The sequence below is a fragment of the Rhinolophus sinicus genome, linkage group LG07 (genome assembly GCF_036562045.2).
Source record: "Rhinolophus sinicus isolate RSC01 linkage group LG07, ASM3656204v1, whole genome shotgun sequence".
In the NCBI taxonomy this organism is placed as follows: Eukaryota; Metazoa; Chordata; class Mammalia; order Chiroptera; family Rhinolophidae; genus Rhinolophus; species Rhinolophus sinicus.
The window spans coordinates 78716884-78737896 of NC_133757.1; the positions used below are offsets into that span (position 1 = coordinate 78716884).

The window sequence follows — 21013 nt, forward strand, 5'->3', positions numbered from 1 at the left end:
CTGGCCGCCCCAACGATCTCAGTGTTTTAGTTGAATGTGTTGACTACAATTTGCATTCACATGAAATGATAGGATCCTAAAATAAAAAATATTAAATTGTATACAGTGTGGTTCTCCCTCCCATCTACCTCCCACTAAGAGGTTACTATAGGTATTTGTGTTTTTTTGTGTGTGTTTCATCCAAAGTTGTTTTAGGCAAATGAAATCTAGATGATGATGATGATTTGCTGTGGGGACAGAGCCCCAGAGAGCAGTTTCCAGGCTCTCAGCCTCACATGGAAAGGTGCTGGCTCAGGTAGTAAATGGCCATCAACTGTGATTGGATGGCCATCAGCTGTGGCTAGTTGGCCGACAGCTGTAACCAGTGAGTCATTGGCCACTAATATAACTGCCGTGGCTACACTAGCAGAAAATGGGGGCAAGAAGATGGTGGCTGAGCTGGCAAGCTCAGATTGCAGTTAGCAGGGTGGATTGCAGCCAGCAAGTGGGGATGGTTGGTTGACAGAGACGTGGACGGCAGGTTACGGATAGTGTGGCTCCTGCTTCCTGTGTCTCCTACCCAGATGCCAGCGAGAATATAGTGGTATGATTCCCCTATCTATGGCTCCGTTGGTGTTCCTTTTTGGCTTCACTGTATCTTTCGTTCTTATGTGGGGAGCGGGACCAGAGACCCAGCATGACATTTGCCTTTTTCAGTTAACATTTTCTCTTGGAGACATCTGCTGTCACCCAGGCCAGCTTCCACTCCAGGGTCTTTGCAGAGGCTGTTCCATACTTTGGATGCCCTTCCCCCATCTCCTGCCTTAATAAGCTCCTTTATCCTTCTTAATAAGGGCTCCCTTGATCTTCCCATTAAAAAGTTACCACCTTCCCTGCTGGATTCTCACCTTTATTTTTCTCTGCATCACTCCCAAACACCTGTTACATATTTTTGTGATGGATCCTGCCTGTCGCCTGTTTCCCTGATAGCTACAAGAACCCCACAGAACAGGGATTTTGTCTGCTTTATTCATCGCTGTATCCACAGCTCCTAGCCCAGTGCCTGGCACACAGTAGGAGCTTCACAAAGGTTTGTGGAGGAAAGGAATGAATCTTTCCTTACTGGTTCACAGAGATCTATAATTTCATTTTCATAACTCTGGGGCACCACCCAGGATGCATGAATTATTATTGATCTAACCAATCCCTTAGGTTTTTCCATTTTTGTTATATATAACAAACATTGCTGCAATACACCATCTCATAGCCGTATCATCTTTTGCCTTCTCTCTTTTTTTTATTATGCAAAATACACTTAACATAAAATTTACCATTTTAGCCATTTTAAAGTGAACAATTTCATGGCATTTAATGCATTCACAATGTTGTGTAACCAGCACCTCTATCTAGTTTCAGAACATTTCCATCACCCCAAAAGGAGACCCCATCCCCATTAGCAGTCACCCCCCAACTCCTCCTCCCCCAGCCCCTGGCAACTACTAATCTGCTTTCTGTCTCTATGGATTTGCCTGTTCTGGACATTTCGTATAGATGGGATCATACACTATGTGATCTTTTGTGTCTGGCTTCTTTTACTCAGCATGTTTTCCAGGTTCATCCACGTTGTAGCATGTCAGTGCTTCATTCCTTTTTTTTTCTTTAACATTTTTATTAAAATATAGCTAACATACAATAATATATTAGTTTCAAGTGTACACCATAGTTATTCAACATTTATATACCTAAAGAAGAGATCACCATAAGTCTAGCAACCGTTTGACACTGTACCACGCTAACCCAATATTAATGGCTATATTCCCTATGCTGGACATTACATCCCCATGACTTATTTGTTTTTTTAAATTTTATAATAGTTTCAGGTGTACAGAGCAGTGATTAGGCATTTTATAATCTATAAAGTGATTCTCCTCAATAAGCCCAGTCCCCATCTGATTCCCTACATAGTCTTTACAACATTATTGATTATATTCCCCACACTGTATTTCACATCCCGTGACTATTTTGTGACTACCAATTTGTACTTCCTAAACCCTTAAAATATGGAACACTTCCCAAATTTTTGTGTCATTCTTGCACAGGGGTCACGCTGATCTTCTCTGTATCATTCCAATTTTAATATATGTGCTGCTGAAGCGAGCACAGCTTCATTCCTTTTTATGGCTGAGTAATATTCCACTGTGTGCGTGGAGCGTGTTGTGTTTATCCTTCATCAGTTCACATCCCTGTCATTTTGCAAACATGCAGATATTTGGGAGAGTGCCACAGTGGGATTACTGGGTCAGCAGGCACAAGTGTTCATGATGCTGGTGGCCTGTGCCAGGATGCCTTCCATGGGGGTGGCACCATGGATGCTTCTCCAGCAATGTGTGGAGTTACCTGTTTCCCCACAGCCCGGCCCGCACACGGTGTTATCATACTTTTGAATTTGTGCCGATCTGATAGGTGAAGACAAACGGTATCTCAGAGTTGTGATTTGCATTTTCTTATTAGGAGTGAGCAGCTTTGGGTGTGTTGAGGAACAACTTGCAGCCCTTTCTGCAAAGTCTCAGTTCAAAACCTTTGGTATAAAAACAAACAAACAAACAAAAAAACCTTTGGTATTGACGCCTCTGAGTTTGGAGATGGAAAGGGGCAGAGTCTGAGGAGAGAGGGAAGGGAGCAGGGAGTGGACAGCAGCCTCCCAAAGTCTGTTGGCATTTATTCCATTTTACAGATGTGGAAACTGAGGCAGGGAATAGCATGGAACTGAACCTGATCTGTCTGATGCCAGGAGCCCCAGTGAGTCTGAGACCCTCTCCCAACCCACCCCTGCCCACTCCCTACTCAATCTCACTTTTGTCACTATCCCTCAGAGGACCTTGGTCTCCTCCCCAAGTTCTCCACCTTCAGATCTCAGGCTCACTCCAGATAAATCTCGTGACACCCTGCCCCTCCCCTGCTCACACATCTGCCTTGGCTCTGGAAATAAGCCCCACTCTCAGCCTGCCTTCAAGGTTTGTGCTGCCACCCCCACCTGCACCCCCGGCACATCCCCGGCCACTCCACTCCTAACCACAGATCCCAGCACTCATGCTTTCCCAAGTGGCAGGGCCTTTGCTCCTGTTGTGCCTTCTGCCTGGAATCTGCGATGTATTCATTTCTGCCTGCCATTGCAACTCATCCTCCAAGCCCCAGACTCAACGTCCCCTCCCCCAGGGAACCCCCCTGACCACCCCCAGCATGAAGGTGTCATTGTATATGAGCGAGAACACTGAGTCTGTGGGGGAGGCTAGGAGCTTGGAGAGTCAAAGGCAGATAGATTCTAGGAATCCTTAGCAAACTTCTACCCATGTATTGAAGCCTCAGTTTTAATGTCTTCTCCTCCAGGAAGCCTTCCAGGACTCTGCCTCTCTCTCTAGCCTTGCTCTGATTCCATGGAACTGGGGGTGTCTATGTCCAGCTCTGTCCTCTCCCAAGACTGGGTGTTCCTTGAGAACTGGGCCAGGGCGGAGGCCTCTTGGGGGCCCAGGATGGGTGATGTTTGTTGAATAATTAAATGAATGCATGGATTGGGAGTCAACTGAGCTGAGACTAGGAAGTGAGTTGATGAGGTAGCAGTCTGTGGGGTGTTAATGGGGGTTAACTGGGTTTCCACAAGAGGGAAGTGGGACACCCCTCCCCCTCTTGTGAGAACCCTGGGCCTGGAGGCCTTGCAGGGGGGGCGGGTCTTCTCTGGGTCTTCTTCATTCTTATCCTCTGCGCTCCACCAAACACCAGTTCCTCTTCCTCCGCATAGCTGGGTACAGAGTCTGCGAAGCGCCAGGGACCACAGAGGATCCAGGAAGGTGTGGGCCACTGTGGCCCCGCGTCCAGGTGAGCCACCACGCAGCCCCTCCGCGCTTGAGCCTTCCAGCACCGCCCAGATAAAGGCGTGGCGGTGGGACCACAAAGCTAGGACAGAGGCTAGAACTGGGTTCTGTGCAGGGGCGGCAAATCTGAGCTGGCAAAAGGACCCCCTTTCAACAGCCTCCACTCCACCCACTCCAGCCCAGGACTCCCAGCCACCGTCAGTTCGTGGGCGGGGCAGTTTGTAGGGCAACCGCTCACTTGCATGTGGTATCCTCTTGGCCAATGAGACCGCCCGAAATGTTGGGGAACTAGGCCAAGCCCAAGGGGCTCACCTGGGAGAAGGGGAAGGGGCTGCCAGGGTTGGGTCTCCTCCGCCCTCCGGGCTTATGGTTATGTACCCATTCTCCGGAGCTGGAGGCCGGAGCCAAGCATCAAAGGGACAACAAGTGAGGGGCAGCCTCTTACCAGAAGTGGCCTGAACTGTCCTGACCTATAAATACAAAATAATAATAAACTCAAGTGGGGAGGGTGACAGTGACCACAGGCTGAGGTCAGGGCTTGGATTCTGGTGTCTCTGCCTAGGTTGCTTGAATGGGGGGTGCCCTAGCATGGGTGCTGTTGTTGCCGCTGCTGCTGCTGCAGGCTCCAAGTAGCCGGGGATTGTCCTGCAATGTGTCCTCGGTGGACACGGACTGGACCAGGGAATTCACAGAAACGTGCTTGAACTTCAGTGGTCAACACTTGAGCCTGCCCCAGAACAGGTCTCTGCAGGCTAGCCACGTGGTTCTCCTTGACCTCTCTGGGAACAACCTTCAAGAGCTCCCGTGGTTATTCTTTTCTCACCTGGAGAAGCTGGAGATCCTGAATGTGACAGGCAACCCCCTGGACCATGTCGAATCAAAGCTGGCAGAACACTGCAAAATTGACCTGAGGGCTGACTGCCCCTGTGTCCTCAAGTCCTGGCATAAGTTCCGGCAGGACAACTGCTCTGGCTGGCCGCCTCTGCAGTGCCTGGACCCAGGCACTGGCGCCTGGCACAACCTCTCCACCTTCCTGAAGAACAACAGCTGCACCTCTGTCCTGGCCCCAACGACCATTGGGGCACTGGCGGTGGGTGGAAGCCTGCTCCTTGTGCTTGCCATTGCTGGTCCATTGCTGGCCTGGAGATTTCGGGCAAGCTGGGCACCCAGGAGCCGGGACCTGGGAAAAATGTCTGCTGCTCAGGATGGTTCCAGGCCCTGCCCAGGCCGGCAGTCACGGTACAGTAGCCGGAGTCTCAACCCTAAGCAGCCAGCGGCCACCCTGCCCAGCCCCTCGTCTGACTATGAGAACATGTTCGTGGGCCAGCCATCTGTCGGGCATCAGTGGACCAAAAACGGGTGAGTGACTCACACACATTTGCCTGCAAAACTCTGGAGCCAGACAACCAGGGTTCAAATCCTAGCTCTGCCTCTTGCAGGCTGTGTGATCTTGGGCAAGTAGTTTCCCCTCTCTGGGCCTCAGTTTCCTTACCTGTAAAATGGGAATAATTTCAGCCCCCTCTTCATGACATACAAACCCAGTTTCTGGTCACCAAGAAAGGGGAGAGAGAAGGCAAGTGCTCCAGGCAGAATGGGGGCTCTGTGGTAGCGGTCAACAGTCTGGGCGCAGATGTCTTGTGACCCAGAGCAGTCCCTGAAGCTCCATTTCCATCTCTGTGTAATGGGGACAGCCCTTCCCCATCTGCCTTAGACATGTGGGAGATGCTAAGAAAGCCATCTGTGTCCGTCTCCCCGCAAAAAGCCCCGACACCGCTAGATCTGGCTGGGCTTAGATAGATGTGTTCAACTCTTCCTGGTTGGATGAGGAATTGAGGGAATTTCAAGGGGAGGCACCTGCAGGAACAAATGCCACAAGGTGGGAGAGAACAGAGAATCTGCTGTGAATGGGTTTAGAGGTAGCAAGACATCAGAGCTCAGACTCAGGCAGTAAGGGAAAAGGGTCCTGGCTGGGTTTGAGTGGTGGGATCCACATTTGGAGAAGCTGGTAGGAGCCTATTGATGAGAAATGAGAGAATATGCAAAGCAGATGCAAATATATGTGGCTTAAAAGCAGAAGTGGTTTATGGTAGGGATTTGAAGGAACTGGGCTTGCTAAGACAGCTGGTACTCTGATGCTCACCTCTGCCTCACTGTCACCAAGGGCTCAGGGCCAGTCTCTTCCAAAAGCATTTAGGATTGGAGGTGTCATTCCTACCCTACATTTTACAGAAAGGTAGGCTCTGAGAGGAAGGGGAAGACTTGCCCAAAGTCACACAGTTAAGTCAGAAGCAGAGGCAGGAAACTCTGACTCCCAATCCTGTCCATTGCCGTACAACCACGTTTTTGGAGAAAATCATGCTACAGTGTGAATGACTGATAGACACCACTTAAAGTAGCCTTTGTTATAAGAGAACCCAAGATGGGATTAGGTAGTTCTGGAGGTGGGAAAGTTCCTCCCTGGGGGTCTTGCCTACCATAGCTAGACATTTCTAAGAAGCACCTCCTCTCCTACCAATTCTATGGATGCAGAAACTAAGGCTCAGAGGCTTTTTATTATTATTATTGGGGAATATTGGGGAACAGTATGTTTATCCAGAGCCCATCAGCTCCAAGTCACTGTCCTTCAATCTAGTTGTGGAGGGAGCGGCTCAGCTCCAAGTCCAGTTGCTGTTTTGTTCATTCTTAGTTGTAGGGGGCACAGCCCACCATCCCATGCGGGAATTGAAACAGCAACCTTATTGAGAGCTTTAACCAGCTGAGCCATCCGGCCGCCCCCTCCAGCAGCTCAGCGGCAACTTGTTGTCTTCAATCTAGTTGTGGAGGGCGCAGCTCACTGGCCCATGTAGGAATCCATCCGGCAACCCAGTTGTTCAGAGCTCGCACTCTAACCAACTGAGCCATCGGCCACCCAAGACTTATTTTTATATTGAGACCACAAAGTCCGCTGCTTCAGGGACCATGGTGGAAACATCTCCCACCTAAAGCAGCAGACACTGGCCCAGCCACTTGTGTCCATGTGAATGGTATGAGCAGAGCTTCCAGTTTTCCAAGAAGAAACTGAAGTCTAGATTTTAATGTGAAAAATGGGCAACCATCTCAACTTTAAGGAAGGAAAAAATGCTACTATGCTCAAGTCTTTGGATCTCAGCGTAACAATGCTGAATCCACAGAATCTTCCCTGACTCACTGCCCCCGACTTCCTTTCCTCAGAGAAAGTTGCAGGCTGGGAGAACACTGCCCTGTGTCTCAGTTTCCTCATTTGTAAATGTTAGGAGTGGACTGGGCCATCCTGAAATTTCTTTGCCCCTCAAAGCTGATGTGCCTACCCCTAGTACTCCTCCCCTCCTGTCTGTTTCTCCCCACAGCACTCACCAGCCTTCAGAGGACAGTGACTTCTACATGAACTATGAAGACCTCTGCCAGGCCTCCCAGCCTGTCTATGGCAACCTGCAGTTCCCAGGGCAGGTCCCGCTGGATGAAGAGGAGTATGTGATAGCCGGCTGCTGAGCCTGTGATGGCCTCAACTCCAGCCTGCCCCCTTCCGGTGATTCGGGGCATTGCGGGTCTCCCCTGGCTTCAGTCTCCCCATCTGAGGAATGGGAACAGAGAAGAACTATCCTTGCAGCCCCCTGCCCAGCCTTCTGCTCTGTTCCTCAACCCCCTGGACGGCTAGAAGGGGAAGAGGAGAGAGACCCCAATACAGATACAGGAGGTTCAAGGTGTGAACTCCGTTGTCACCTTCCGGTTGGTCTGCAGACAGAGCTCAATAAAAACTGTGGGGCTGACAAGACTGCTGGCTCCGAGGGAGAGAGTTCCTTTGGGTGGGGACTTCCTGAGCTCTCAAGAGGAGATCTCTATCTCAGACCCCTGGATTTCTCTCCAACCCTGGTCCCTCCCCTCTGTCTCTTTCAGGTCCCCTTCCCAGGCACCTGGTATCGAGACTCAGCCCCCAGGGCAGCCCGTGCCAACCCCCGAGGGATCTTTGTAACTTAGGAATTGAGAGTGTGCCCCTCCCTTGCTCACACACCCACCATGGCTCCCCATTGCCCCTGGATCCTCAGATTGGTACTTGAGGCTTGCCTGATCTAGCCCTGCCCACCTCACTGCCCTCTCCCATCGCTCTGCCCTTCTGGTCTGGGCCTCATCCCCACCAAGCCCACCTCCCTCCTGGGATGGAAATGGCTTCATTTCCCTAAGCTATTTTCCATGCCATTCCTTTCACCCAGAATGCCATCCCCTTCCTCTTTTTCTCACTTTTAAACATCCTAATACAGATGCAAAACTATGGCCAGGGTGTCAGGAGGCACGGGTCCAGGTCCTGACTCCTGATTCTCCAGGCCTCAGTTACCCCATCTGTAAAACAGGGTGTTAGAATTGGTCTCTAAATCTGTTTTAGTTCTAATATACCAAAATATCTTAACTGGTTCAGAAACAGGAGTACTGAGAGATGAGGAGAGATGCTGAGAAGCAGAGAAACAGGGAGCTAGAGAATCACAGAGACAGAAAGCGATGTCCCAGGCTGTCCTTGAGGCCCACTGGTGTCAGAAGCACCATCCAATTACCTGTCATCTCCAAGAACGCCCTGTTGCCCATTCTCTGAACCCTCCCACTCACCCCTATACCAGATCCCCAGTGAGAACTGAGGCCACGGAGGGGCGGGCTCTTCCCAAAGTCTCCAGCTCTATTTGGACATCACAGGAGTCAGGTCAGACAGTTTCCTTTTTATTACCAGAGTTTAAATAAAGGCACCAGCCCTCCCCAGCCCTTCGGTCCCCAGGCTGCTAACCCCAATAAATTAATAATAAATACCAACTTTAAATACAGAGGTTTGGACGAGAGGGGGAAGATATCAGTGGTTAGAATAAGGTACTTCAGGTCCCACAAGCCCATTCGACAGGCAAGGATTGAGGTCAGTTACACTGCACAAGTGCCATCAGTGAAGCCCTAAGGCCGCTCATACGCAGTGGCAGTCCTTGGCCACGAGGTTGTCGTAGGACTTGAGTGACACGCGGCCTTGGCTGTCCCGGTGCATGAGCACCACCGGCTCGTAGCTGGAAGGCACGCAGCACGGCGGAGGCGCGGCCTCGGGATTCAGGTGGTGCAGGCGCGCCTGCATTTGCGCATGCATGTTAGCCGAACGGAACTGGCTCGGGCACGCGCCGCTGCACATGCGCAAGTCCAGCTCGCGCGGCGATATCACCCAGCCTTCCCAGCCCAAGTCTTGGAGCGACGCGCGCAGGTTCTTCAAGCTGCAGCAGCGCCCCTCTCCGAGAGGGCAGCGGTTCCGGAAGTGCGCATGTGCGCTGCGGCGCCCCCTTCCGGCGCGTGGCCACCAGTGCAGCTCCAGCCGGAGCTGTGCGGAAGGCAACGCTGCCAGCCACTGGTCAGAGGGCGCTGGCAGGTGCAGGCGGAGTGCAGGCGCGGGGGAGGTTCCGAGACCGAGGTGACGCTGCAGCGGCCGCGTCACGTCCCACGAGCCCGACTCTGTCGGGGACAGCCTGAGCAGGGCCTGATACAAGCGGGAGGCTGTGGGGAGCCCCATAGTCAGGTTGGCCAAGGGGATGTACAGGTACACGTGGGAGTCCGGCCCAATTGTCACTGTGGGAGAGAGAGGAAGGTAAGTCACCCACGAGCCTACTGTGTGCCGGGCGTGGGGGGTGCCCAGGCACCGCCCTGTTGTATTTGGTTGTGTAACATTTCATCTCCCCTACTAGAATCTCAGCAGGGATTTGTCTGCCTAGTCACGACGGTGCTTAGTAAATACAGAGGGTGCCCAAAAAATGTATATACATGTTAAGAAAGGAAAAACTGTATTAACATTGTAATAGTCAATATATACTGATAACAAAAGATGAATACAAGTTACATTTGACTTCTGCAATTATAAGAGGTGCTCAAAGTGGTTACCATCAGCCTATGCATAATTTTTTTTTTAAGGAGGACGCAACTCAGTGGCCCATGCGGGGATCCAACCCGCAACCTTGGTGTTACCAGCACCACGCTCTAACCAACTGAGCTAACCGGCCACCCCAGCGTAATTTAATACAGTTTTTTCCTTTCTTAAAATGTGTATACATTTTTTTGTGCACCTTCTGTCCTTGCAGGAATTAATACATATTTGATATTTAGAGATACTGGGGCTGGACCGCTGACTCCGCCTCCTCCTGCTGGCAAACAAAAACATGTTTATTGAAGGACTACTAAGTGCCTGGCACTGGGGCTACAGCAACCAGTCATTCTGTTTTCAACTCCTTGGGTCTCTGTTCTCTACCTGAGAAACGAAGGGTACCAGGCTCCCTGGGATTCGCAGGTCCCCAGGCTGGTACAGGCGTTAGGGATACTATGGGGACTGGGTTTTGAGTTGCTGCTTGAGCACCACCTGCTCACTCGGCTTAGAGAGGGCAAGAGGTTTACCTGGGTTCTCACAGCACCAGTGGGATTAGGACCGGATAACAGACACCCCCTGACCTGACACCCTCTCCCCAACCCCTCCCAGATCTCCTTCTGCTCTCTCCACAGCCTGGAACCACCGTGGAGGGCGCGAAAATACTCCCTCCCCTCTTTCAAGGCACCTATCACTTGTGACCTTAGCGGTGCCTTGTCGCGCGATTACATCATATTCGGAACCAGCCAGGGTCGGTTCTGCCCATCGCTGCGCACTGCTAGGTCCCGCCTCCTCCACTCCTATCCCCCCCACCCCCCCCACCCCCGCCCGCTCCTGCATCTCTCGTCCCGGATCCCACCCACCCTCAACCCCAGCTACATCCAAGGACAGGGGCCGCGCCGCCTGCGGGACGTCATCTCTTGGCTCTCCTGGCTCTGTGAACCTTCTGGAGAGTCGCTGGCTTCTCTCAGCCTCAGTTTCCTCATCTGCTATCCGAGGAGGTGTAACATCTCCAATTGGCTAAGTCTAGCCTTGTCCCGACGCCAACAGGGACGCTAGCTCCCCCATCAGCCTCGAGTGGGGAACGTTCTTGCCCATCTCACAAATGGGGAAACTGAGGCTCGGCAACATGCTCTATGACTCAGAAACACTGGTTAGATGATGGGAGCTGCCTGGGCGCACAGTGCGGGGTATGTCTGAGATTTCACTCACCCTCTGGGGTGAGTATCTGGACTTGAACAGCGGGGATGAGGTCAGGGTTCGAGTCTTCCCAGGTCTGGTTCCCTCGAAGCCTGGTCGGCAAATCTTCGAAGCGTTTCTGCAACTCCTGGAATGTGGAGACATTCGGACTGGAGTGCACGTCTGAGGGTTCTGGGAAGGCCGGGAGGTGCTCCTGGGCCAGAGATACGGCGTGTCCTGATGGCAGCCATGAGAGCGTCAGCAGCAGCATCACCATCACTGAGCAGCAGGGCGTCGTGGGTCGCTGCCCGGGCATGGCTGTGCTCCTTGTGCTCTGAGCTGGGACTGATCGGACGCTGCTAGCCTGGCCTTTATAGTCCCCGGACTTTGTCCGCCCCCGCCTGACGTGGATGCACAGTAAACATTCCAGGGACCACAGCTGGGCAGGGTCTGAGGCTGCTTTTCAGGAGGAGGTGCTTGGGGGGGTGCTCCCGGGGAAGCTGGGGGGACCCCCACACCCACCCGCCTCTGAGCCTCAATATCCTCTTCTGTGAAATGGGGATATCATCCCAAGTTGGTGGGCTGGTAAGAAGAATGATTTTCTCAGAGAGGACTTAATAACTAGGTGCTCAACTCTATAGTGAGAGCTTCATAAGTGGCCTTCTTCCCCCATGCGGTTCCCTGTCTTCCCTATTTGGTTAGGGCCAAAGGCTGAAGGTGTTCAACAACGCAGAGCAGAAAGGGCCAAAGAGCCATAAAGTGCAACCTTGGGCAGGTGGGCAGTTCTCTGAAGCCCCCTCCACTCACCTCCTTAGATGTCTTGGGGGTTATCACTGGGTGGCTTCTCATGCCTCCCAGATAGGAGACTCCACAGAAAATGAACAGGAAAGTCAACATTTGAAAGTGAACAGTTCAGTGGCATTTAGCACATTGACAATGTTATACAATCATCTTTTCCAGAATATTTTTATCACCTCAAAAGGAGACCCTGACCCAATTAGCAGTCAGTCCCCATTCCCCCTTCTTTATCCCCTTGCAATCATTAATCTGCTTTTTGTCAATGGATTTGCCTATTCTGGACATTCTACATTAAAATTCTGCACTGTTTCCAACGTAGGGGAAGGGGTTCCTCACACCAACAATTCTCCCACACCAGCTGGGTGTCCAATAATTCAACCCAATTTTGACACTATCTACCTGGAGACAGCATTATATCCCATAGGATCAAGGCCCAGTCCCATAAGACTACCCCCTCCCCACCCCCTTCTTCAGATGCCAATCCAAAGTCCAGGTTACCTGTGCTTCTGACCTACTGGCTATAAATGGGAAGTTACCATGACCCCCTCCTTTGGTTAGATTAATTTGCCAGGGAGCAGGTCAGACAACTTTGGAAAACCATTTACTCACTAGGTTATCGATTTATTACAAAGGATACAAAAGATAAGAACCGCCAGATGAAGAGATGCACAGGACAAGATGTGAGGAAGGGGCCTGGAATTTCCATGCCCTCTCCAAGTGTACCCCTCTCCCAGCACCCCACATGTTCACCAACCTGGAAGCTCTTGGAACCCCATCCTTTTTTGGATTTTTATGGAGGCTTCATGACAGGCATGATCGATTAAATTATTGGCCATTGGTGACTGATTCAACCTCCAGTGACTCTCCCTTCCCCTCATGAGAGGTCAGGGGTGGGACTGAGGTCAGGGGTGGGACTGAGGTCAGGGGTGGGAAGGGGTTCCACCTTCCAATCACATAGTTGGCTCCACTGGCCACAGGACGCCATCTTCAGGTTGTTTTCCAAAAGTCGCCTCGTTAACAAAAGATATCTTTCTCACTCTCTTCACAGGAAATTCCAAGGGTTTTAGGTGTTCTGTGACAGCGACAGGGTGGAAGACCAAGTATATATTTCTTACTGTAAGTCACAATATCACAAATATAAATGGAATCACGTACTATGTGGCCATTTGTGTCTGGCTTCTCTCCCTCAGCCTGTTTCCAAGCATGTTGTCAGTGACCGAGTAATATTCCATTGTATGACTACACCACATTTTGTTTATCCATTGATAGTCTTTTGGCTTGTTTCCACATTTTGGCCATTGTGAATAGGGCTGCTATGAATATTCATATACAAAGATTTGAGGACCTGTTTTCAAATTTGGGGGGATACACCCAGAAGTGGAATTGCTGGGTCATATCATCATTCTATGTTTAATTTTTTGAGGAGTTGCCAGAATGTTTCCCAAAGCCTCTGCCTTTTTATTTTGGAGCTTTGAGATACTTTCATAAGGAAAAAAGACTAACCTTATGTGTTCAGTTCGACGGCATTTTTTTTTTAATTAAAGTTTATTGGGGTGGTAATTGTTAGTAAAGTTACATAGATTTCAGGTGTACAATTCTGTAATACGTCATCTATACATACATTGTGTGTTCACCACCCAGAGTCAGTGCTCTTTCCATAGTTTGATGGCATTTTACAATGGTATCCCTGTGGGATCACTTTCCAGATCAAGTTCCAGAACATTCTCAGCCCAGGAACACCTTGGGCCCTCTCCCATCATTCTCCCTGCTCCTGGATACCAGTCGTGCCCAATTCTGTTACCATACATGAGTTTGCCTGTTTTCCAACATGTTGTAATGGAAGCAGCAGTGCATTCTTTTCTGACCGGTGTCTTTGACTCAACACCACGTGCATGAGAGCTCTTTGTTATCTGCTAGGCTGTTTGCCCTTTTTCCTTGCTGTACAGTGTTCCACTGGCAAATCCAAGAGTAAAGCCACTGACTCATGGGTAGGCACCCATCACTTTACAATCAGAACCAGTAATGAATTCATTTTATTCCTGGAACTTCTCAAGGGGACACAGCACCAATGAGGGCCTGGGGAATCCCTGGGGACAGGATGTTAGCTCCAGGGCGATTTCCACTTCACCAAATTCTGGAATGCTGGCAGCCAGGCCCACCTGGCTCCCCTTTGGCCAATGACCTCACTGCCCAGTCCTGTGGCCAAGCTGGGAGGAGTAGTGGGGCAGGCTGTGGGCAGCCAGCCAGTGATGAACTCAGTGGGCCAGAACCCTGCATTCCTACTGTAGGCTGAACCAGGGTGGAGGTAAACAGAGCATACAGACTGGGGGTCAGGCCATTCCCTTTATCTGGCTCAGCCCCAAACCTCCCAGAATCTTCCCTCACCACTTGGCCATAGTCACCCTCATCAAACACATGCAACACACAAGAAAACACACAAACCCACTTTTATTGTTTGTTTCTCGTGACCCAAGGCAAACATATTCATGGCAGGAGATCTGGAAGAGGCCAAAAAGCAGATTATTTTAGAATCTATAATCAAAAGACAAGGAGAACTATCCCATAGCCATTCTTAAAGGACAAAAATTCAACCAAATAAATTTAAAGATCCAGTTGGCTTTATTGAATGATTTATTAATTGGGCAGCATCCCATCTAGTAAATACAAAAGTGCTCTAAGGAGTTGTACAAAATGGAAGGCTTTTATAGGCCTAAATGGGGAGGGACAAGAAAGTTAAAGAGTAGATGATTAAAAAAAAAAAAGTGGATGATTTCAGACAAGGTTACCTTCCCCTATGGGGAACACAGGGGGTCTTCTCACGCAGACTACCTCCCTAGTGCGGACTGGGAAATTCCCAATCGATTGACTTAAACTTTCACTCTTGGTAGAGGCTGAAACTCCCGTTAGGTTAGATATTAAGTCTTGGTGGGGCTTAGTAAGAATGACTCCATTGTGAGACTCCAGTAATATCTCCAAAACTCAGTTTCTCAGTATTACCCCTTATAGAGCAGCACTGACCAGATGAGGCTTGATTAGAGCTACAATCTCAATATTTTAGAATAACCATTATTATTATTATAGGTGGTTGGGCAATGATGTCTCCACTTTAGCAAGAGTTGGGTTCAGATATACCTGGGCAAGTCTGGAAAGGACAGCCCCTGCTGGCAAACTCCTACTTATCTCTTCAACCCCAGCTTTGATGTCCTGTGTTCCAGTAAGCCTTCCCTGCTCTCTCCCCAAGTTCCCTCAGGCTGAGGGGCCTCCCTCTAGCCTCATCCTGACCACACAGGGCTGGAGTGTCTGTGTCTGACTCTGTGCTTCTCCACACCAGTGGACCAAGCCCTGGTGTCACTACAGACATACCTCAGTCATATTGCAGGTTTGGTTCCAGACCATTGCAATAAAGCAAAGACTGAAATAAAGCAAGTCACACAAATGTTTTCATTTCCCAATGGGTATAAAAGTTATGTTTATACCACACTATAGTCTATTGAGAGTGCAATAGCATTATGTCTAAAACACAATGTACATACTGTAATTTGAAAATAGTTCATTGCTAAAAAATACTAACCATCATCTGAGCCTTCAGCAAGTTGGAATCTTTTTGCTGGAGGAGGGTCTTGCCTTCAATGTGTAAAACACAAAGTATCTGTGAACTGCAATACAATGTATATTAGTTTCCTTTGACTGCCATAACAAATGACCAAATAAGGGATGGCTTAAAACAACAGAAGTTTCTTCTCTCACAGTTCTGGAGGCCGGAAGTTTGAAATCAAGGGTCACAGGGCCGTGCTCCCTCAGAAAGCTCTAGAGGAGGGTACTCCCTGCCTCTTTCAGCTTTGGTGAATCCAGGCATCCTTGGCTTGTGGCTACATTGTTCCAGTCTCTGCCACTGTCTTCACATGGTTTCTTTTCTTCTCTTTCTAAGGACACCTGTCATTAGACTTAGGGCCCACTATAAATCCAGAATGATCCCATTCAAGATCCTTAACTTAACTCTATCTGCAAAGACCCTTTTCCAAAATAATATCACATTCACATAAACTGAGGGGTAGGACATCAGATCATCACAGGAAGGTGTGGTCCCGACAAGGGCCATGAAACTCCCAGAGACACATCCTTAGCAGTGAATGGTGGGGGTGGGGGATGGGGGGACACCTACATCTACAGCAGAGTGTGGAGAAGAAACAAATGCTGGGGGAAAGTTTTGAGCCCCTATTATGTGTCAAGTGCTTAAGACACAATCTTTATAAAACCCAATGAGATGGACACATCATCTCTACTTCGCAGATTCTGTCCCCATATTCTGTCCCCATTAGCAGTCACTCCCCATTCCCCCTCCCCTAGGGCCTGGCAACCATTAATCTACTTTTTGTCTTTATGGATTTACCCATTCTGGATATTTCATCATCTAAATGGAATCATACAATACTTGTATTGTAATTTGTCTATTATGAATAGTGCTGCTATAAACATGCACATGTAAGTTTTTGTTTGAACACCTGTTTCATGTCTCTTGGGTACATATATATATACCAAGAAGTGGAATTGTTGGGTCATGTAGTAATTTTATGTTTAATGTATTGAGAAACCACCAAACTTTCTCTTGTCAGTTTTATGTTTCATTAAGAAACATTTCAGGCATATAAAAAATGTATCAATAATAAAATAACAAACACCTACCTACCCAGAACCCCCAAAAGAAACATTCCTAGGAGAATTATTGAAAGGGACCAAACAGAAATTTTGGATCTAAAAAGTACAATAACCAAAATGAAAAAATTCACTAGAGGTGTTTACCAGATTTGATCAGTCAGAAGAAAGAATCAGGAAGCCGGAAGACAGGACAATTGAAATGATCAAGTCTGAAGAGCAGAAAGAAAAAAAGAATGAAGAAAAGTTAACTGAGTCCAAAGGTCCTCAGTTCACCATCCAGAGGCGCAACATACACATTATGGGAGGCCCACAAGGAGGAGAGAGAGGAAGGGGCAGAAAGAATATTTGAAAAAATAATGCCCAAAAGCTGTCCAAATTTGATGAAAGGTATAAATCTAGACATCTAAGACGCTCAATGAACTCCAAATAGACAATATCAAAGAGACCCATCACACCGCAACACATTACAACCAAACCGTTGATAGGCAAAGAGAAAGGGTCAAACGAAAACAGCACTGGAAAGCTATTCATCGATGAGATTAACAGTCAATTTCTCATTAGAAACCCTGGAAACCAGAAGGCAGTGTGACAACGTATTTAAAGTGCTGGAAAACAAAACACAACACAACACAACTGTTTACCTAGAATTCTATAGCCAGCAAAACTGTTCTTCAAAAATGAGAAAGAAATCAAGATATCCTCAGATAAATCAAAGCTGAGGGAATTTGTTACCATGATACCTGCCCTGCAGGTTGAAACGAAAGGACACTAGACTGTAACTCAAAGCTGTATACAGTGGTACCTCGGTTTTCTAACATAATCCGTTCTGGAAGACCTTTCAAGTTCTGAACCGTCCGGAAACAGCCGACAGCTAGGCCTCAGAATCTTGCACTCAGCGGAAGCCACGTGGCATGTTCGACTTCCAAAGCACGTTCAAAAACCGAAGCATTTACTTCTGGGTTTACAGCATTTGTAAACCGAAATGTTCATCAACAGAGACGTTCAAAAACCGAGGTACTACTGTATAAACATCTATGCACCAAAAACAAAATACAGCCCCAAAATACAGAAAGCAAAAATTGATAGAATTGAAGAGAGAAATAAAAGATATACACTAAGAGTTGGAGACTTCAAAGCTCCTCTTTTACTAATGGATAGAACATCTAGACAGAATATTAGGCTATAGAGGATTGAACTACACTATAAACCAGCTAAACCAAACAGACATCTATGGAACACGCCATGAAACAACAGTAGAATACACATTCCTAACAAGTGCTCCTGGAACATACTCCAGTATAGACCATGTTAGGCAAAAAAAAACCCAAAACAAAATTTAAAAAAAGCAACTCACAATAAATTTTAAAAGATTGAAATCATACAATGAATCATCTTCAACTACAATAGAATAAAGCTAGAAATCGCTAACAGAAGGAAAACTGGAATGTTCACAAACCTGTGGATATTAAGTAACACACTTATATTGGGGGAAAGAGGAAATCACAAAAGAAATTAGAAAATACTTACAGACAAATGAAAAGAAAACCACAATATACTAAAAGTGACGGATGCCTCAAAGACAGTGCTCATAGGGAAACTGACAGCTATAAATGGCTACACTGAAAAAGAGCTCAGATCGATAAACTTTATAGTTTGATGAAGGAGAAAAAGAATAAACTAAAATCAAAGCTACTAGAAGGAAGGAAATAATAAAGATTAGAGAAAAGATCAAGAAAATACAGAATAAGGGGCGGCCGGACGGCTCAGATGGTTAGAGCGCGAGCTCTGAACAACAGGGTGGCTGGTTCGATTCCCACATGGGCCAGTGAGCTGCGCCCTCCACAACTAGATTGAAGACAATGACTTGACTTGGTGCTGATGGGTCCTGGAAAAACACACTGTTCCCCAATATTCCCCAATAAAAAAAAATAAAAAAAAGAAAGAAAAGAAAATACAGAACAAATAGGATCAATGAAATCAAATTCCAGCGTCTACCTGGCATCTCAGATTGGTCTTTTCAGATGTAATTATTTATGTTAAGATGAGGTTACACTGGAGTAGGGTGGGCCCTAAATCCAATGACTGGTGTCCTTATAAGAAGGCCACATAAAGACAGTGGCAGAGGGCCGGCCCAGTGGCTCAGGCAGTTAGAGCTCCATGCTCCTAACTCCGAAGGCTGCTGGTTTGATTCCCACATGGGCCAGTGGGCTCTCAACCACAAGGTTGCCAGTTCAATCCCTCGAGTCCCGCAAGGGATGGTGGGCTCCGCCCCCTGCAACTAAGATTGAACACGACACCTTGAGCTGAGCTGCCACTGAGCTTCCAGATGGCTCAGTTGGTTGGAGCGTGTCCTCGACTCCCGCAAGGGATGATGGGCTGTGCCCCCTGCAACTAGAAAATGGCAACTGGACCTACCTCCACAACTAAGACTGAAAGGACAACAACTTGACTTGGAAAAAGGGCCTGGAAGTACACACTGTTCCCCAATAAAGTCCTGTTCCCCGTCCCCAATAAAATCTTAAAAAAAGAAAAAAAAGAAAAAAGAAAGACAGAGGCGGAGATTAGAGTGATGGCACCATATACCAAGGGACACCAAGGATTGCTGGAAGCCACCAGACCAAGAGAGAAGCCTGGGACTGTTCTCCCTCACAGCCTCTAACCCTGCTGATACTTTGATTGGGGACTTCTGGCCTCCAGGACTGTGTTTTAAGCCACCCAGTTTATGGTCATTGTTATGGCAGCTCAGGAAACAATGTCATCTATTTGCCCATTTTTCTGTCTGGTGCTTTCTCCTGTCTAGTATGTCTGGGAGCCCTCATTTGTTCTGGAAGCTAATGCATCACAGATAGCCTCTCTCTGTTCCTGGCTTGTCTTTTGTATTTCTTTATGGATTTTTCAGGTGTCCAAAAGTTTGAAAATGTGACTGAGTCTAATTGTACCCCAAACCATCCAATATTCATTTTTTCCTTTTCAAGGATGTGTTTTCATTTGCCAGGCTGTTAAATCTAGGGTACGGTTCTCCTCTGCGATGCTTCCTACAGGCCATGACCTCCCTGCATTCTGAGTTTGGGACTCTGCCAGCCCCCGCCCCCCTTCAGCGCTCTGTTGGGTGGTGGGGAGGGACAGCTGAGTGTGAGTCAGCAGGACCAGGGCTGCTGGGGGGCGGAAGTGGTCAGCTCAGTCCCGGGGAATGGCTGTGTGGTTCCTGGTGGGAGGCCTTGTGGTGCGAGGCCATGGCGGGGGTCAACAGGACAGTTGGGCTGGGCAGGAAGTGGGTCAGCTGAGGCCCCAGACTTTGGGTCCCTGTGTGCTCATTGCCCGGAAAGTGTCCGCTGGGGTAAACCCAGCGTTGTCCTTTCCCCATCACGCCCCGCACTGCCGCACATCCTGCGCCCGCCGGCTTTGCTGTGCTGGCTCCTATGAGGGTTCAGCTGACCACAGCGTTCATTTTTGAAGCACCTGCTGTGTGTCAAGCCCTGGCTGACTGTGGACACACAGCCCTGCCAGCTGGGTGCGGTGGCCAGCTTCATGTCACAGAGGGAATCTGAGACCAAGCGCAGGGCAGCCCTGTTCAGGAATCACACAGCACAGAGCCCAAGTCACCCAAAGTCCCAAATCCTCCTGTTTGGCTGGGGTCCTCTCTGCCCCTCGGTGTCCTCATCTCACTGTCTCTGTGTCTCCCCTACTCGCTCTGCACTTTGCTTTTCAGTCTCTCACAACTCTGTCTCTGCATCCCCACCCCCACCCCTTATCAGCAGCACATTGGGAAAGGAAGCAGCCTGTGCCTGCCCCTCCTCCCTTCCGGGGTACTAGGACATGTCCAGGCAGGTCTGAGGCACTTCTTGTAGAAACTACTGAATGCCTTGTGGCATGCTACCAGTGCAGGAAGGAGTTAGTAGGCAAGGTGAAGAAGGTGTAGGGGATTTCCGTGCAGGACTTTGCCCCCTGTGTCCCTACCCAGGCCTGTCACACTGAACGCATCTCAAGATGACCTCAGCATCTTCCTCCAAACCTTGGGTTTTGAAGGATGAATAGGAGTTCTCCAAGCATAAGTGGAGGAGGGGCCCTCCTGGCAGAGGAGACAGCCTGGGGTCAGCAGAGATATGGGAACAGGGGTTCAAATATGCAGCAGAGGAGTATAGCTTTCTCCTGTGGGCGAAGGGGAGCCATCAGAGGTGTGAGAGGTGGGAAGGGAACCAGGTAGGTCCCCAGAACAAGGTGATGGGAAGGGTGAGACTGGTGTCCCAGACCCTCACCTCAAATTAAGACTGAGAATGTCCAGGCAGGAGCTGAAAGAAACTGTTGAATGGAGCCAAGCGCGGCCTCTCCAAGCGTTACCCTCAAATGAACTCTCCCCATCTGCCTTGCATCCCTCAGCTGACTGTATCCCCATCACGGCTGGAACCCTGGTGTGTCTCCAGCCCAGGGCACAGCTCACAGTAGGTATTTCCTAACTAGCTCAGACACTAGGAGATAGGGCTCTAGAGGCAGGGAAGAGGCGGGATAGGGGTCGGGGCTGAAGGAGGAGCCTGGCCCCCAAGGCGGCTTATCTTCTGCTCCCAGGAGGCTCCAGCGCCTCCCTGCTGGCCACAGGTTGGAACATCCAGCACTCCGCCCTCTCCTCTTGGTGCTGTAGTTTATTGCACAC

The 21013-nt window shown here is 49.1% G+C and overlaps 3 protein-coding genes and 2 non-coding genes across 6 annotated transcripts in view; 1 reads left to right on the top strand and 4 right to left on the bottom strand.

Annotated features, from left to right (window-relative positions):
- Positions 1–2033: 2033 nt before the first annotated feature.
- Positions 2034–2140, bottom strand: LOC141573017 (U6 spliceosomal RNA). The gene has a single exon (XR_012498602.1). It is a non-coding gene; the product is annotated as a U6 spliceosomal RNA (small nuclear RNA).
- Positions 2141–3696: 1556 nt separating this feature from the next.
- Positions 3697–7638, top strand: LRRC25 (leucine rich repeat containing 25). Its single transcript, XM_019736861.2, has 3 exons — positions 3697–3852; positions 4411–5207; positions 7214–7638. The coding sequence occupies exons 2-3, from the start codon at positions 4420–4422 to the stop codon at positions 7353–7355; spliced, it is 930 nt and encodes a 309-aa protein (XP_019592420.2). The 5' UTR covers positions 3697–3852; positions 4411–4419; the 3' UTR covers positions 7356–7638.
- Positions 7639–8557: 919 nt separating this feature from the next.
- Positions 8558–11547, bottom strand: GDF15 (growth differentiation factor 15). The gene is made up of 2 exons (XM_074337877.1): positions 10945–11547; positions 8558–9446 (listed from the first exon to the last, which is right to left on the bottom strand). The coding sequence occupies exons 1-2, from the start codon at positions 11225–11227 to the stop codon at positions 8803–8805; spliced, it is 927 nt and encodes a 308-aa protein (XP_074193978.1). The 5' UTR covers positions 11228–11547; the 3' UTR covers positions 8558–8802.
- Positions 9801–9874, bottom strand: TRNAT-GGU (transfer RNA threonine (anticodon GGU)). Its single transcript has one exon. It is a non-coding gene; the product is annotated as a tRNA-Thr (tRNA).
- A 2357-nt stretch (positions 11548–13904) lies between the features above and the next one.
- Positions 13905–21013, bottom strand: part of PGPEP1 (pyroglutamyl-peptidase I) — a 28968-nt gene continuing 21859 nt past the window's right edge. Inside the window, exons 5-6 of one of the 2 annotated variants that reach the window (XM_019736864.2) lie at positions 15281–15365; positions 13905–14207 (exon numbers count right to left, since the gene is read on the bottom strand). In XM_019736864.2, coding sequence (XP_019592423.1) covers positions 14091–14207; positions 15281–15365 — 202 coding nt within the window. In that variant the 3' untranslated portion in view covers positions 13905–14090. Of the gene's footprint in view, positions 15366–21013 lie in introns of both variants that reach the window. The other variant, XM_074337878.1, reaches the window with a different exon arrangement.